Source organism: Accipiter gentilis, chromosome 9, assembly GCF_929443795.1.
Source record: "Accipiter gentilis chromosome 9, bAccGen1.1, whole genome shotgun sequence".
Lineage (NCBI taxonomy): Eukaryota > Metazoa > Chordata > Aves > Accipitriformes > Accipitridae > Astur > Astur gentilis.
In genome coordinates this window covers 691,579-703,622 of record NC_064888.1, presented here as the reverse complement: position 1 = coordinate 703,622, position 12,044 = coordinate 691,579, and the positions used below count along the sequence as shown (strand labels likewise).

At 67.2% G+C, this 12,044-nt stretch overlaps 3 protein-coding genes across 5 annotated transcripts; all 3 read left to right on the top strand.

Moving 5' to 3' along the window:
• The first annotated feature begins 2,348 nt into the window (after positions 1-2,348).
• Positions 2,349-5,558, top strand: MRPL4 (mitochondrial ribosomal protein L4). The gene is made up of 9 exons (XM_049810903.1): positions 2,349-2,468; positions 2,566-2,614; positions 3,510-3,681; positions 3,782-3,833; positions 4,416-4,533; positions 4,625-4,731; positions 4,844-4,953; positions 5,080-5,150; positions 5,269-5,558. The coding sequence occupies exons 1-9, from the start codon at positions 2,391-2,393 to the stop codon at positions 5,412-5,414; spliced, it is 903 nt and encodes a 300-aa protein (XP_049666860.1). The 5' UTR covers positions 2,349-2,390; the 3' UTR covers positions 5,415-5,558.
• Positions 5,559-5,692: 134 nt separating this feature from the next.
• LOC126043042 (intercellular adhesion molecule 3-like) lies at positions 5,693-8,093 on the top strand. Of its 3 annotated transcripts, none has more exons than XM_049810899.1 (5): positions 5,712-6,265; positions 6,649-6,927; positions 7,012-7,296; positions 7,481-7,741; positions 7,915-8,093. In XM_049810899.1, exons 1-5 carry the CDS (start codon positions 5,875-5,877, stop codon positions 8,043-8,045), a joined length of 1,347 nt encoding a protein of 448 aa, XP_049666856.1. In that variant the 5' UTR covers positions 5,712-5,874; the 3' UTR covers positions 8,046-8,093. The 3 variants fall into 3 exon arrangements, with proteins under 3 accessions (XP_049666859.1, XP_049666856.1, XP_049666857.1); XM_049810900.1 differs by having other exon boundaries at positions 5,715-6,265; positions 6,664-6,927; XM_049810902.1 differs by lacking the exon at positions 6,649-6,927 and having other exon boundaries at positions 5,693-6,265.
• Positions 8,094-9,925: 1,832 nt separating this feature from the next.
• Positions 9,926-11,022, top strand: LOC126042846 (uncharacterized). The gene is made up of 2 exons (XM_049810579.1): positions 9,926-10,562; positions 10,680-11,022. The coding sequence occupies exons 1-2, from the start codon at positions 9,926-9,928 to the stop codon at positions 10,874-10,876; spliced, it is 834 nt and encodes a 277-aa protein (XP_049666536.1). The 3' UTR covers positions 10,877-11,022.
• The last annotated feature ends 1,022 nt before the right edge of the window (positions 11,023-12,044 follow it).

Genomic DNA, 12,044 nt, shown 5'->3' with positions numbered 1-12,044 from the left:
GAGCGGGGGCGGGCGGGGGGGACGGGGACGGAGGGGGGGGCACGGGGGGCGGTCCCGGACCGTTTCCCCGCCCTCCCTGGAGGGCCGAGGCCACTCGTGTCCCCCGCCCCCGCGACCCACCCGGACGCCTGTGTCCCTCGGTTTTTTTGGAGGGGGGGCATGTCTGGGTCCTCTGTGTCCTGAGGGGGGGGCAGACCCCAAAATTAGGGCGGGGGGCTCCTGGTTCCCCACACACACCGCCCCACGGGGAAGTGGGTCGGTGGCTTTTTGTCACAGAGTCGTGTGACATCAGTGACGGAGACACGTCGGGGGGGGATTCCCAGCCACCCACTCCTTCTTCCCCCCCAAAAAAGAAAACAGGGACACCCCCCCCCCCCCCCCCGTGCTGTGGGTTCCCACCAGTGCCAGCCCCAGAACCAAAAACACCGGAGTAGGGAGAGGGGGCTTGGGGTGCAGGATTGGGCCCCAAATCCCGACCAGAGGATGGTGCCAGATCCTTCACCCCACTTTTGGGAAGCGTTTTGGGGGTGTCACATCCCGTGTCCCGTCCCCCCCCACCCCGATGCTGATGCTTCGGCAAACGGATTTTCGCGCCTGGAAAAGCTTCCAGGACTTTCCACGGCTCGGCCGGGGGCCAGCGAGGAACTGGGGAGGGGGGAGAGGAACTGACCAAGGAGAAAGGGGGGGCTGGGAAGGGGAGCACCCCCCCAAATATTGAGCAATTTGTGCCCCCAAACAGCCCGCTGGCGCTGGGAGAGGGGTGGGGGGTCCCACCAGCCCCCCCTGCCCCAGCATCGAGAGGCCGCCGGCGAGGGGCCGGGGAAGGGATTTAATTAGAACCAGACGGTGGGATGGAGGGGGGGGAAGGGGATGGGCGGGCAGTGGGGCCCCCCCCAACTCCAGCCCTCCCGCCCCCGGACCCCCGGGACGGCTGCGCACGGCTCGGCCGCCGTGATTTGGCCGGCAGAGCCCACCCGCCTCCGGGCTGGGGCCGGATTCTGGCTCGCCAAAAAGGGGATCGGGGGGGGGAGAAGCGTTCCCAGATGGTCGTGGTGGGGGGGCCCGCTTTCCCATTCCGGCCCCCCCATCCCGGCTCCACACTGTCGGCCAAGCATGGCGTTGACCGCTGGTGATCGGAGCTCGGGATCCGACCGGGATAAACACCGTGGTGGGATCCCCCCCGGATCCTGGCGGCCGCTCGATTCCCGCTGGCTCCGGCCCTGGCGTCATTACAGCCCAACGGGCGTCGAGGTGGCCATCCTGCCCGGCTGCCTCGGTGCTGCCCCGGCGCCACGTGGCCCGGTGGGAATGCCGTGATGCGACTGGCGCGTGCCAGGAAGGGGCATCGGGAAGGGGCAGTGGTACCAGGAAGTGGCACTGGGAAGCGGCACCGGTGCCGGGAAGTGGCACTGGCAAGTGGCACTGGGAAGCAGCACCGATGCTGGGAAGTGGCACTGGGAAGGAGGCACTGGGAAGCAGCACCAGTGCCAGGAAGTGGCACCAGGAAGTGGCACCGGGAAGAGGCACTGGGAAGGGGCACTGGGAAGGGGCAGTGGTGCTGGGAAGTAGCACTGGCAAGTGGTACTGCGAAGCGGCACCAGTGCTGGGAAGTGGCACCGGGAAGGGGCAGCGTTGCCGTGAAATGGCACTGGGAAGCGGCACTGGTGCTGGCACTCACTGCGGCTCTCTGGGGAGGGGTTGGTGGGTGCTGCCGCCCCCAGCCCCATCACGTCCCAAGAACACCGCGGTGAGCGTGGCGGCACCGGCCTGGCTCTGGCACGAAGGCCTGCCCGGGGCCGGTGAGGATTTGGGGCTGGAGGCTGACGCCAGCCCTAGTGTGGGGGACCCCCCCCGACACCCCAACACTGGCTCAGCTGCAGCCCGGCCCTAAGCCCCCCCCCCAGTCCATGGGGACTCTGCCCAGCGGGAAGACCCCCCCCATAGGAGGGCAAGAGTGGGAGAGGTGGGGGGCACTGGGGGGGGGGGGGCAGGGAGTATTGGGGTGGGGGGGCGACAAGGGAGGGGGATAGCAGGGGGGGCGTAGGGGTGGGGGTGACTGGGTGAGGGATGACTTGGGGGGGGGACACACACTAGGGTGGGGGGATAGTGGGGTGGGGGGTGACTGGGTGGATAATGGGGGGCACTGGGGTGGGGGGGTGACTGGGTGGGCTGTGCCGGGGCGGGGAGCCACTGGGGGAGAGGCCAGGCCCCGCTCCCTCCCTCCCGCTCCCTTCCCCGCTCTCCTCTTCCCCCTCCTCTTCCTCTTTCCTCCTCCTCTTCCTCCTCCTCTCCCGCCTTCCCCGCCCACTTCCGCTCGCCGCCGGAAGTCGCGCCGCGCTCCCCGACGACGTCATCGCGGCGCGCCGGCCGGCCGGCCGCACGCTGCCGCCATGATCCGTACGGGGGGGTCCGGCCTTGTCGTCGCCGCCGTCCGGGCCTGGGCCCGGGGCCGGGCTGGGGCCGCGGGGGTGAGGACCGGGACCGGGAACCGGGGACCGGGGGTCGTGACCGCGGGTGGGGGGCGTGGGGAGCGGAGGTTGGAGGCTCACGGTTGCCCCCCCGCAGGTCTCGTCCGGGCCCACCGGGCTCCCCGCGGCTCCCGAGCCCCGCAGGGGTGAGTCTGCGTGGGCGGCGGGGCGATCGGGGCGGTGGGTAACGTGGACGGGGGTGTCTGTGGGGCCGGGGCCCTCTTGGGGACATCGTGGGGGACGGGGATGGCCTGGGTCAGGACAGCGGGGCCGGGTGGCCGTGGGGCCGGGACCGGCCTGGGGACATCGGGGATGGGGATGAGCAGGGTCAGGACAACGGGAACGGGTTCCTGTGGGGTCAGGGCTGTGCGGACATCCTGGGGATGTTGGGGACAGCGTGTCCGTGGGGTTGGGGACATGCTGGGGACAGTGGGGAGGGGGTGTCCGTGGGGCTGGGGACATCCTGGGGACAGCGGGAGTGGAGGTGAGCGGGGTCGGGTCAATGGGGACAGGTTTCTGTGGGGTCAGGGCCGCGGGGACTCCCTGGGGACATCAGGGACAGGGCATCTGTGGGGTCAGGACCATATCAGGATGGGGGTGGCCTGGGTCTGGGCAGTGGGGCCAGGTTTTCATGAAGCCAGGGCTGTGGGGACATCAGGGACAGGGTGTCTGTGGGGCTGGGGACATCCTGGGGACATCAGGGACAGCGATGACAAGGGTCTGGGCAGCGGGGACACGTCTCTGGGGGGGCAGGGCTGTGGGTGCATTAGGGACAGGGTGTCCACAGGTTCGGGGCTGTCCTGGGGACATCAGGGGTGGGTGGGCACGGGGCTGGGACCATCCTGAGGACTTCAGGAACCGGGTGGCCGTGGGGTCGAGGCTTCAGGACCACCCTGAGGGTGCAGGGACAACCCTGGGACAGATGTCCTTGGTCTTGGGGTGGCTGGGGCCCGCCCTTGCCCCCAGCCTGAGGTTCCAGGTGGAGCTACCACGGTCCCTGCTTGCCCTCATGCATGTTGTGTCGCCCCCCCCGAACCCCAGAGAAGCTGCTGCTGCCAGCGCTGCCGCGGTCCCCGGTCCTGCGGGCCTGCAGCGTCCCCGTCCCCCCCCACCGCTCCCCCGTGCAGGCCTGGGTGGAGTCACTGCGGCATCACGATGACGAACGCCGGGGCCTGACTGATCTTCACCCTGATGTCTTCGCCGTCAGGCCCAGGTGGGGCTGGGGGACGAGGCTGAGGGGAGCCCTTGGGGATGTGGCGGTCCCCGGGTTGGGGTCCCCTCGCTGAACGTCCGTCCGTCCCTATCTGCTGCAGGCTCGACATCCTGCACATGGTGGCCATGTGGCAGAAGAATTTCAAGAGGATCGTGAGTATGGGGAGGGGGTTTTGGGAGGGTGGGGGGAAGTTTTTGGGGACAGAAGGAGGGCTGGGGGGAGAGGGGAGTCAGGGAGGGGAAGGGGAAGTCTGGAGGGGGTCTGGAGATGGAGAGGGAGGCTTTGGGGAGGAGAAGGTGGTGTGGGGAGGGGAAGGGGAGGTCTAGGAGGGAGAGAGGAGGTTGGGGGGCAAGGGGAGAGTCAGGAGGAGAAGGGGAGGCTGGGGAGGGGGGGGTCAGGGAGGGGAAGGGGAGGTCTGGAGATAGAGAGGGAGGTTTTAGGGAGGGAAGGGGAGGTCTGGAGGTGTGAGTGAGGAGCTGGGGAGGGGAAGAGCAAGTCTGAGGGGGGGCAGAGGGTGGTCTGAAGAGGAAGGAGGTTGAGGAGGGTTCGGGGGGACAGAGGGAGGTGGGGGGGGTGGTCACAGGGCAGCAGCCTGTTGCCTTGCCGCAGAGGTGGCAGTTGGGACCAGGATTCCTGGGTCCCTTTCCCTGCGTGGGGAGGGGGATGGAGGTGTGGAGGTGTCACAAGGGGCCCATCCCCGATTGTCCCCATGTGTGTGTGTCCCCACCCCGCAGAGCTATGCCAAGGTGAAAACACGGGCAGAGGTGCGGGGGGGCGGCAGGAAGCCGTGGCGGCAGAAAGGATCGGGTCGAGCCCGGCACGGCAGCATCCGCTCGCCCCTGTGGCGTGGGGGTGAGTGGCTGCGGGTCGGAGGAGACCCCCAGATGGGGTGGGGGGGCCACGGCCTGGCTCGGGGGGGTCACTGAGCCGGGACCCCTCACAGGGGGCATCGCCCATGGGCCACGGGGTCCCACCAGCTACTACTACATGCTGCCCATGAAGGTGCGGGTGCTGGGGCTGAAGGTGGCACTGACGGTGAAGATGATGCAGGTACGAGGTCCTCTGTGTTTTGGGGGGGCTCCCGGGGGTATTGGGGACGCAGTGACACCCCCCCCCCCCCCCTTCACCAGCAACGTGTTGTGTGTCCCCCCATGCCTCACAGGATGACCTTCACATCGTCGACAGCCTGGAGATACCTACCGCTGATCCCCAGTATCTGGTGGACCTGGCACAGTACCGGCACTGGGGCCGCTCCGTCCTCATCGTCGACGTGTGAGTGCAGGCAGCACGGGCACGTGGGGAGCCCCAGGGACGGGCAGGGCTGCCTGCACGCTGCCAGGGGCTCTTGGGGGGGGGCAGGAGGTGTCCCCCCCCATCATTTCACCCACTTTCTTCCAGCAACAAGATGCCGGAGAACATCGAAACTGCCACAGCCGGCTTGAAAACCATCAACCTGATCCCAGCGTTAGGTGAGAGCTCCGCAGTGACTGCGGCTGCTGTCCCCAGGGACCCCCCCCAAACCTGTCAGGGATTCCCCCAAAACCTTTTGGGGACGCCCCCAAGCCCCATCTTCTCGTGTCTCCGCAGGTCTCAATGTGCACAGCATGCTGAAGCACGAGACGCTGGTGCTCACGTTGGACACCGTCACCTTCCTGGAGAAGAAGCTGCTGTGGCACGACACCCGTTACTCAGCACTCTACCCCTTCTCCTTGCCCTACAGCGACTTCCCCTAGCCCCCCCTCCCCGGGCAGGGTGAGACCACCCCCCCAGGCAGGATCTAGCCCCCTCCCAGGCAGGATCCAGCCCCCATCTCTTTGGAAAGGGTTTTTGGGGGAGCACCACGCGCTGCCGTGGCCATTAAAGTGAGGTTTCTCAAGGCTGTGGCTTTTCTTTGTCCTAGGGGGGTTGCGGTTTGCTTCCACCTCCCTTTGGACCCCCCTCCCCCCCCCCCCGCTATTTGCAGTCCCTTTGCACTCCCCCCAACCCCCATATTTGCAGTCCCTTTGCAGCCCCCCTGCCATATTTGCAGTCCCTTTACAGTCCCATCCCCCCCCATATTTGCAGTCCCTTTATGGCCCCCCCCTTATTTGCAGGACTGGGGGGTGCTGTGTGGTTTCAGTGTCTGTGGGTGGCCGGGATTTTCGGGGCCACCGTGGCAGAGGGATCTGTGTCCCCCCCAGCAGCAAGCCCAGCATGCCGCCCCGCCCGGCCCCGCCGAAGGGCAGAGCTGTCCCCCCCCCCCGCCGCTCCTTGCCAGGATCGTTTGCCAGAGCCGGCGAGTGTTTCGGTGGGAGCTTGTCTCTCTGGGTCTTATCCGGGGACGGCATTTGGGGTTTCTGGGTGTCACCGGAGAGGCAGGAGGAGGAGGAGGGTGGGCCTGGCTGCTTTGCCATCTCTCCCCCCCGCCCCCCCCCCCCCCGGTGTGAGAAGGCGGGGGCCAGTTGCAGAGGAAAGGGAGGAAATGGGGTAAGAATCGACGCTTCCCTTGCTGCCTGCCAGCAGCACTGCGCTTATTGGAGCCGGATAATGGATCCCTGCTGGACCTGGGGGGCGATGGCCTTACTCTGCCTCCTCATGCTGGGGGGTGAGTTGGGGTGTCCCCCCGCCGCCCTTCCTGGGCTTGGCAAAGGGGAAAACTGGGGACGCTGGGACCCTGCCAGCGTTGCGGTTGGGTTCCGGTACATGGGGCTGCCTGCTAGCGAGGCGGTGGAAGAGGCTGAGGGTGATTTAGAAGATCCCAAGGGGGGTCCCCGGTGCTAGCCCCCCACCACGGTGCCGGTTTGGGGGTACGGTGGGGCCGGGCATAGCACCACAGGCATTGTGGGGGGGTGCCAGTGCGGAAGCAGCTATTTTATTTGGCCACATTCCGGGCAGGACATGGCTACCAGGTGCCAGATCCCCTGCCCGTGCCTCTTTGGGGGGGGTCGCACCCAGGGCTGGGACCTCCACCGGGTCCTCCTGTAACAGGGCGCCCTCTCCCAGGGCACCCCAATCCTTGCCGGGTGTCCATCTACCCCGAGGAACCGACGGTGGAGTTCGGCAGCTCTCTCCTCCTCAATTGCACCAGTTCTTGCCGTAACTACAGCCGGCTGAACTGGGAGGTCTCCATCACCAAGATGGGGACGCAGGGACCCGGCTGGGTGTCCCTCAGCATCCCCAACGTCACCAGCTGGAGCTTGGAGCTCCAGTGCTTTGGCATTTTCGGGCAGCAGCGGAATATTGCCGAGACCACCCTCCACGCTTACCGTAAGGACCGAGGCATGATGGGGGGGGACAGGGGTCCCGGCACGCTCCCAGTCGCCTCCACCCCCTCCTTGTCCTTCCCCACAGGGTTCTTGCCCCCCCAAATTTACCTGGAGGGTGACACGGTGGCCGGCAAAGAGGCGCGTGTCACCTGCAACACGTCTGCCCAGGTCTCCCCCCACGACCCCCCAAATCTCCACCTGACGTTGTGGGGTGGGGGGCTCCCCACCAGCACCCACCGAGGTCCCTCCGTGGGGTTGAGTTTCACGGCGCAGCTGGAGCAGCACGGCCAGGAGGTGATGTGCGAGGCCGTGTTACGGCTCGGGCGCCGTACGGTCAACGCCAGCGCCGCGGTTACGCTGTGGGTCTGGGGTGAGTTTGGGGACAGGGATATGGGGTGGGGGGGCATAAAAACCCCTCATGGTTGGGAATGCCGGTGCCGTGGTGTGAACCCTGGGTGCCCTGTGGTCAGGGTGGTCTCTGGCATCAGGGTGGGGAGGAGAAGGGGCACCCAGCCGGGCTCTGGGTGCCGATTCCCTGCCACCCCCCCTTCCAGCTGCCCCCCACGATGTCCAGGTGTGGGCACCGCAGACCGTCTTCACCACCGGTGACAACCTCACGGTGATGTGCCGGGCAGAGGGGAACCCCCCGCCGCAGCTCCGCTGGGAGATGCCCACCAACACCAGCTGGGAGCTGTGGGACGGCGGCACCACCATCACCATCCCGGCGGCCCAGCGGGTTCACGACGGCACCTACCGCTGCCTGGCCGAGAACCGCTACGGCACCGGCGCTGCCAGCATCGACCTCGTCTTCCGAGGTGAGGGGTGCCCGCGGTGGCACCTGGTGGCACCCAGTCCCACACCGGGGCTGGCTGCCGCGGTGAGGGGTTGGCACAGCACAGGCGTAAGCGATGAAGAAGGGGATGGAGGTGGCATCACCCAGCGATGCCAATCCCGGTGCCCGGCTCAACCCCATCCTCTCTCCCCGTAGGATACTCCCGCAGCCCCCTGATCCCCGTGGTCGTGACCTTGGCCATGGTCACCGTACTGGCCGTTGTCGCCGTCTTCTGGTGGCTTTATCGCACCCAAGGCTGGAAGCCGATGCCTAGCCAGCCCAGCTAGTCCTGCCTTGCCGAGCCGTACGTGGGCGCAAAGAGAGAATTTCCTCCATGTCTCCGTGTATTTTTTTCCCCACCTTTTCCCGCTTTGCCGGCTCCGATCTTCGGCGAGGGGGGTGAATTGGAAGGGAGGGTGAGGCGCCGGCTCTGGGCATCGCTCCCGGCTCCTGGCACCGCGTTGTCTCCGAGGGGAAAATCCTGGGGCCGGTCTGGGCATGGCCTGAGCGGAGCCGTTTCCTGGCACTCACGTGGCTGAGCGTTAATGAGCTGCCCTCGTTAGCGGGAGGGCAGAGGGACACGTGGGGCACGCTGGGGCACCCGTTGTGATCCTGCCAGCCGCTGCGATCCTGCCAGCCGCTGCCTTCACTTCGAGGTCGGGTGCTGGTGGTCCTGGGAGCTGGAGCTCGCAGCGAGCGTGCAACGGGGCTTGGCGCTTGTGGCGAGTGTGCGACAGGGCTTGGGGCTCCTGGTGAGCGTGCAACAGGGCTTGCAGCTCACGGCGAGCGTGCAATGGGGCTTGGGGCTCCTGGCGAGCGTGCAACGGGGCTTGGAGCTCTTGACAAGTGTGCAACAGGGTTTGGTGCTCACGGCAAGCGTGCATTGGGGCTCGCTCAGGGCGAGCGTGCAATGGGGCTTGGAGCAAGTGTGCAGCAGGGCTTGGCACAGCGAGCGTGCCAGGGGCTGTCTGGCACTGCTGCTGCTCCCGGCTTGGGCTGCTGGGCACTGGCGCAGGGGCAGGGCAGGATCTGTCCCCTGGCACAGGGAACCGGGGATGGGCAGAGCCGTGGCACGGCCGGACGGAAAGGCCGGTGTCTGGTGTACGACGCGGCCGGGAGCCGAGGGCCCCTGTGGCCCCGCCACATGTTGGCAGGGTGGGGGGACGCCGGGGCAGCCCCCGGCCGGCCCCACGGTGCAGGAAACACCTCGAGTGTCCATTCCTGTTGGGAGCTGCCTCGGGGGCCGTGGTGGGGATGCTGGCACGTGGCCCTGTCCTGCACCGGGGGCCGTATCCTGCACAGGGGCCATGTCCCACATTGAGGGGGTCATATCCTGTCCAGGGGAACCATGTTCTGTCCAGGGCCAGATCCTGGCCACAGCCATGTCCTGCTCTGAGGGGCCGGATCCTGCACAGGGGCCATGTCCCGCATGGGAGGGGACAGATCTTGCACCGGGGCCGGATCCTGCACCAGGGTCTGCGTACCACTGGCTTGCTGATGGCGGCTGGGGGAGGACCGTCCCCCATCCCTGTGGCCGTGCCGCTTCCACCACCAGCAGCAGCAGTGCCGGGGCCCCGTCCCTGCCCCTCTGTCCCCCCGTGTCCCTCCCCATCCATCCCATCCCCCACGTCCCTGTCGCCCATATCCCTCCCCATCCATCCCATGTCCCTCGGGTCCCTTCCAATCCATTCCTGTATCCCTGCTCCCCCAATCCACCCCGACCCCGTGTGCCTGTCCCCCGCATCCCTGCTAATCCATCTCCTCTCCCTGATGTCCTTTTCCCCCACCACCCTCCTCGCCCATCCCATGTCCCCTGTGTCCCTGTCCCCCTTCCCCATCCCCCCCATCCACCTCTGTGTCCCTATCCCCTAGATACTTGCCAATCCATTCCCATGTTCCCAGCTCCTGCCCATCCATCCCCACATCCCCGTCCCCTGTGTCCCCGTCCCCTGTGTCTTTCCTAATCCATCTCCTGTCGTGTGTGTGTCCCCCCGCCCCCGTCTCCATCCCTGCCAATCCGCCCCGGTGTCCTTGTCCCTCAGGTCCCTGTCAATCTGTCCCTGTGTCCCTGTCCCCAGTGGCCCTGCCAATCCATCCCCGTGTCCCCAGTCCCTCCCCATCCAGCCCCTGTCCGCCGCATCCCCGCCAATCCACCTCTGTGTCCCCCATGTCCCCGTCCCCCATGTCCCCGTCCCCCCACCCAGCTGCTGAGCCAGCACGGGGCCAGGAAACACCCTTTGCCCACACCGGTGAACACCGCGGCCTCCGAACACCAGCGAGTGCCGGGCCTGGGGAAGGTTGCCAGCGAGATAAGGGATTCCTGCTGGGAGCCGGACCGAGGCTCAAGGGCAGCGGGTTTTGCCCAGCGTTCCCGGTGCTGCCGGCTCAGCGGCTTCTAAACTGGGACAGGGACGAGCCAAGCGGGGATGGTGGCGGCACGGCCATCGGCACGGGGACAAGGCTGGGGGACACCGTGAGAGTCGTCGCCGGCTGCGGTGGTGACGTAGGCACCGGGCTGCGGTGTTTCGGTGGCGGCTCTCGGGGAGGAACCTTGCACCCGTCGAGGTGCGTGGGTTCACTGCCAGGTGCAGAAGTGAAACCCCGCGGCCGTGAGAAGCCCCAACAGACTTTCTTCTCCTCTCGGCAGCGCCGGAGCCGGGGTGGCGGCGGCATGCTGACTGCGAGAGGGGGGGTGCTGGGGCTCAGTGTCGCAACCGCAGCCTCCAGCCCCCTCCGGACACGTTATCTGTCTGCATCGGGAAGAGAAAACAGCGGGAAGCCAGCGGCCAACATCTTGCTAAGAGGTTGGGGTGGAGGGTTGCCAAGCCAAACTGCCGGCACCCTGGCTCTCCCTCCCAGTTGGCAGAGACCGAGGGGCCGCGCTTGCATCCCCGGGGTCCGACTGCTGCCCGTCCCCGCAGCCCTTCAGTTTCCATCAGCGCAAAAAATTCCCTCGCGTCAAAAAAACACAATAGAAAAGAGGAAGCTGGGTGTTTCGGGGACCTCAACTCCCCTTCCCCATGCATTTGGGATGAGGTCACCGGACCGACGCTGCAGCAGCCGGCAACGTCTTAACCCACCCACGGCCAGGCGACAGCGAGGTTGTGTGCCGGGGTGATGGGAAATCACGCTTTGGGTGCATAACGCTGAGTTCGCATGGGTTGGGGGTGCAGGAGGGGACCCCCCCGGCTGCCTTCTCTCTCAGCTGCTGGTACCCAGCCCTGGCCCCGTAGCAGCTGGCGTGGCACCGGGGCTCAACCGTGGGGACTCTTGTGGCACTGAGGCTGGGGCAGGAGGGCAATGGGGCAGGAGAACTGCCCCGTAATGGGGCAGTGGGGCTGTGGGGTGGGAGAACTGACCCGTAATGGGACTGCAGGGTAGGGGAACTGATCTGTAATGGGGCAGGAGGGCAGTGGGGTGGGAGAACTGATCTGTAATGGGGCAGAAGGGCAGTGGGGTGGGAGAACTGCCCCAGAACGAGGCAGTGGGGTGGGAGAACTGCCCCATAATGGGGCAGTGGGGCTGTGGGGCAGGAGAACTGCCCTGTAATGGGACAGTGGGGTGGGAGAACTGCCCTGTAATGGGACTGCGGGGTAGGAGAACTGCCCGGTAATGGGGCAGGAGGGCAGTGGGGCGGGAGAACTGCCCCGTAACGGGGCAGTGGGGCTGTGGGGTGGGAGAACTGGTTTGTAATGGGGCAGGGGGGCAGTGGGGTGGGAGAACTGCCCCAGACTGGGGCAGTGGGGCAGGACCCCCCCGGGCAGCCCTCCCCTCTCGGCGGTGGCCGCTCCCCCGGGGGATCCCCGCCGCCGAAGTCCCCGCCGCCCCGGAATTCCCCCGGGGGCCGGGAGGAGCCGGGAGGAGCCGGGCTCATAAAGCACCGCCCCGGGCGGGACGGACAGAGCCGTCCTGCGGCTCCCGGAGAGCCAGAGCCCACCGTTCCCGGTGCTCCCGGAGAGCCCGAGCCCACCCTTCCCGGTGCGTGCCGACAGCCCGACTGGATCCGTCCCGGGGAGCCTGAACCAACCGGTCCCGGAGAACCTGATCGGACCCATCCCGGTGCTCCCGGAGAGCCCGAACTGACCGATCCCGGAGAGCCCGACCGGACCCATCCCAGGAAGCCTGAACCGATCTCTCCCGGTGCTCCTGGAGAGCCCCGTTGGATCCATCCCGGGGACCTCGAACCGACTGGTCCTGGAGAGCCTGACCGGATCCATCCCGGGGACCTCGAACCGACTGGTCCTGGAGAGCCTGACCGGATCCATCCCGGGGACCTCGAACCGACT

Coding starts and splice junctions, on each gene's coding strand:
- LOC126043042 (XM_049810899.1), top strand. CDS start 5,875: ATGCCGCCCCGCCCGGCCCCGCCGAAGGGCAGAGCTGTCCCCCCCCCC. Junction 6,928..7,011: donor GACCACCCTCCACGCTTACC/GTAAGGACCGAG, acceptor CCTTCCCCACAG/GGTTCTTGCCCCCCCAAATT. Junction 7,742..7,914: donor CATCGACCTCGTCTTCCGAG/GTGAGGGGTGCC, acceptor CTCTCCCCGTAG/GATACTCCCGCAGCCCCCTG.
- MRPL4 (XM_049810903.1), top strand. CDS start 2,391: ATGATCCGTACGGGGGGGTCCGGCCTTGTCGTCGCCGCCGTCCGGGCC. Junction 4,534..4,624: donor CTCGCCCCTGTGGCGTGGGG/GTGAGTGGCTGC, acceptor GACCCCTCACAG/GGGGCATCGCCCATGGGCCA. Junction 5,151..5,268: donor CAACCTGATCCCAGCGTTAG/GTGAGAGCTCCG, acceptor GTGTCTCCGCAG/GTCTCAATGTGCACAGCATG.
- LOC126042846 (XM_049810579.1), top strand. CDS start 9,926: ATGTCCCCGTCCCCCATGTCCCCGTCCCCCCACCCAGCTGCTGAGCCA. Junction 10,563..10,679: donor GGCCAACATCTTGCTAAGAG/GTTGGGGTGGAG, acceptor CCGTCCCCGCAG/CCCTTCAGTTTCCATCAGCG.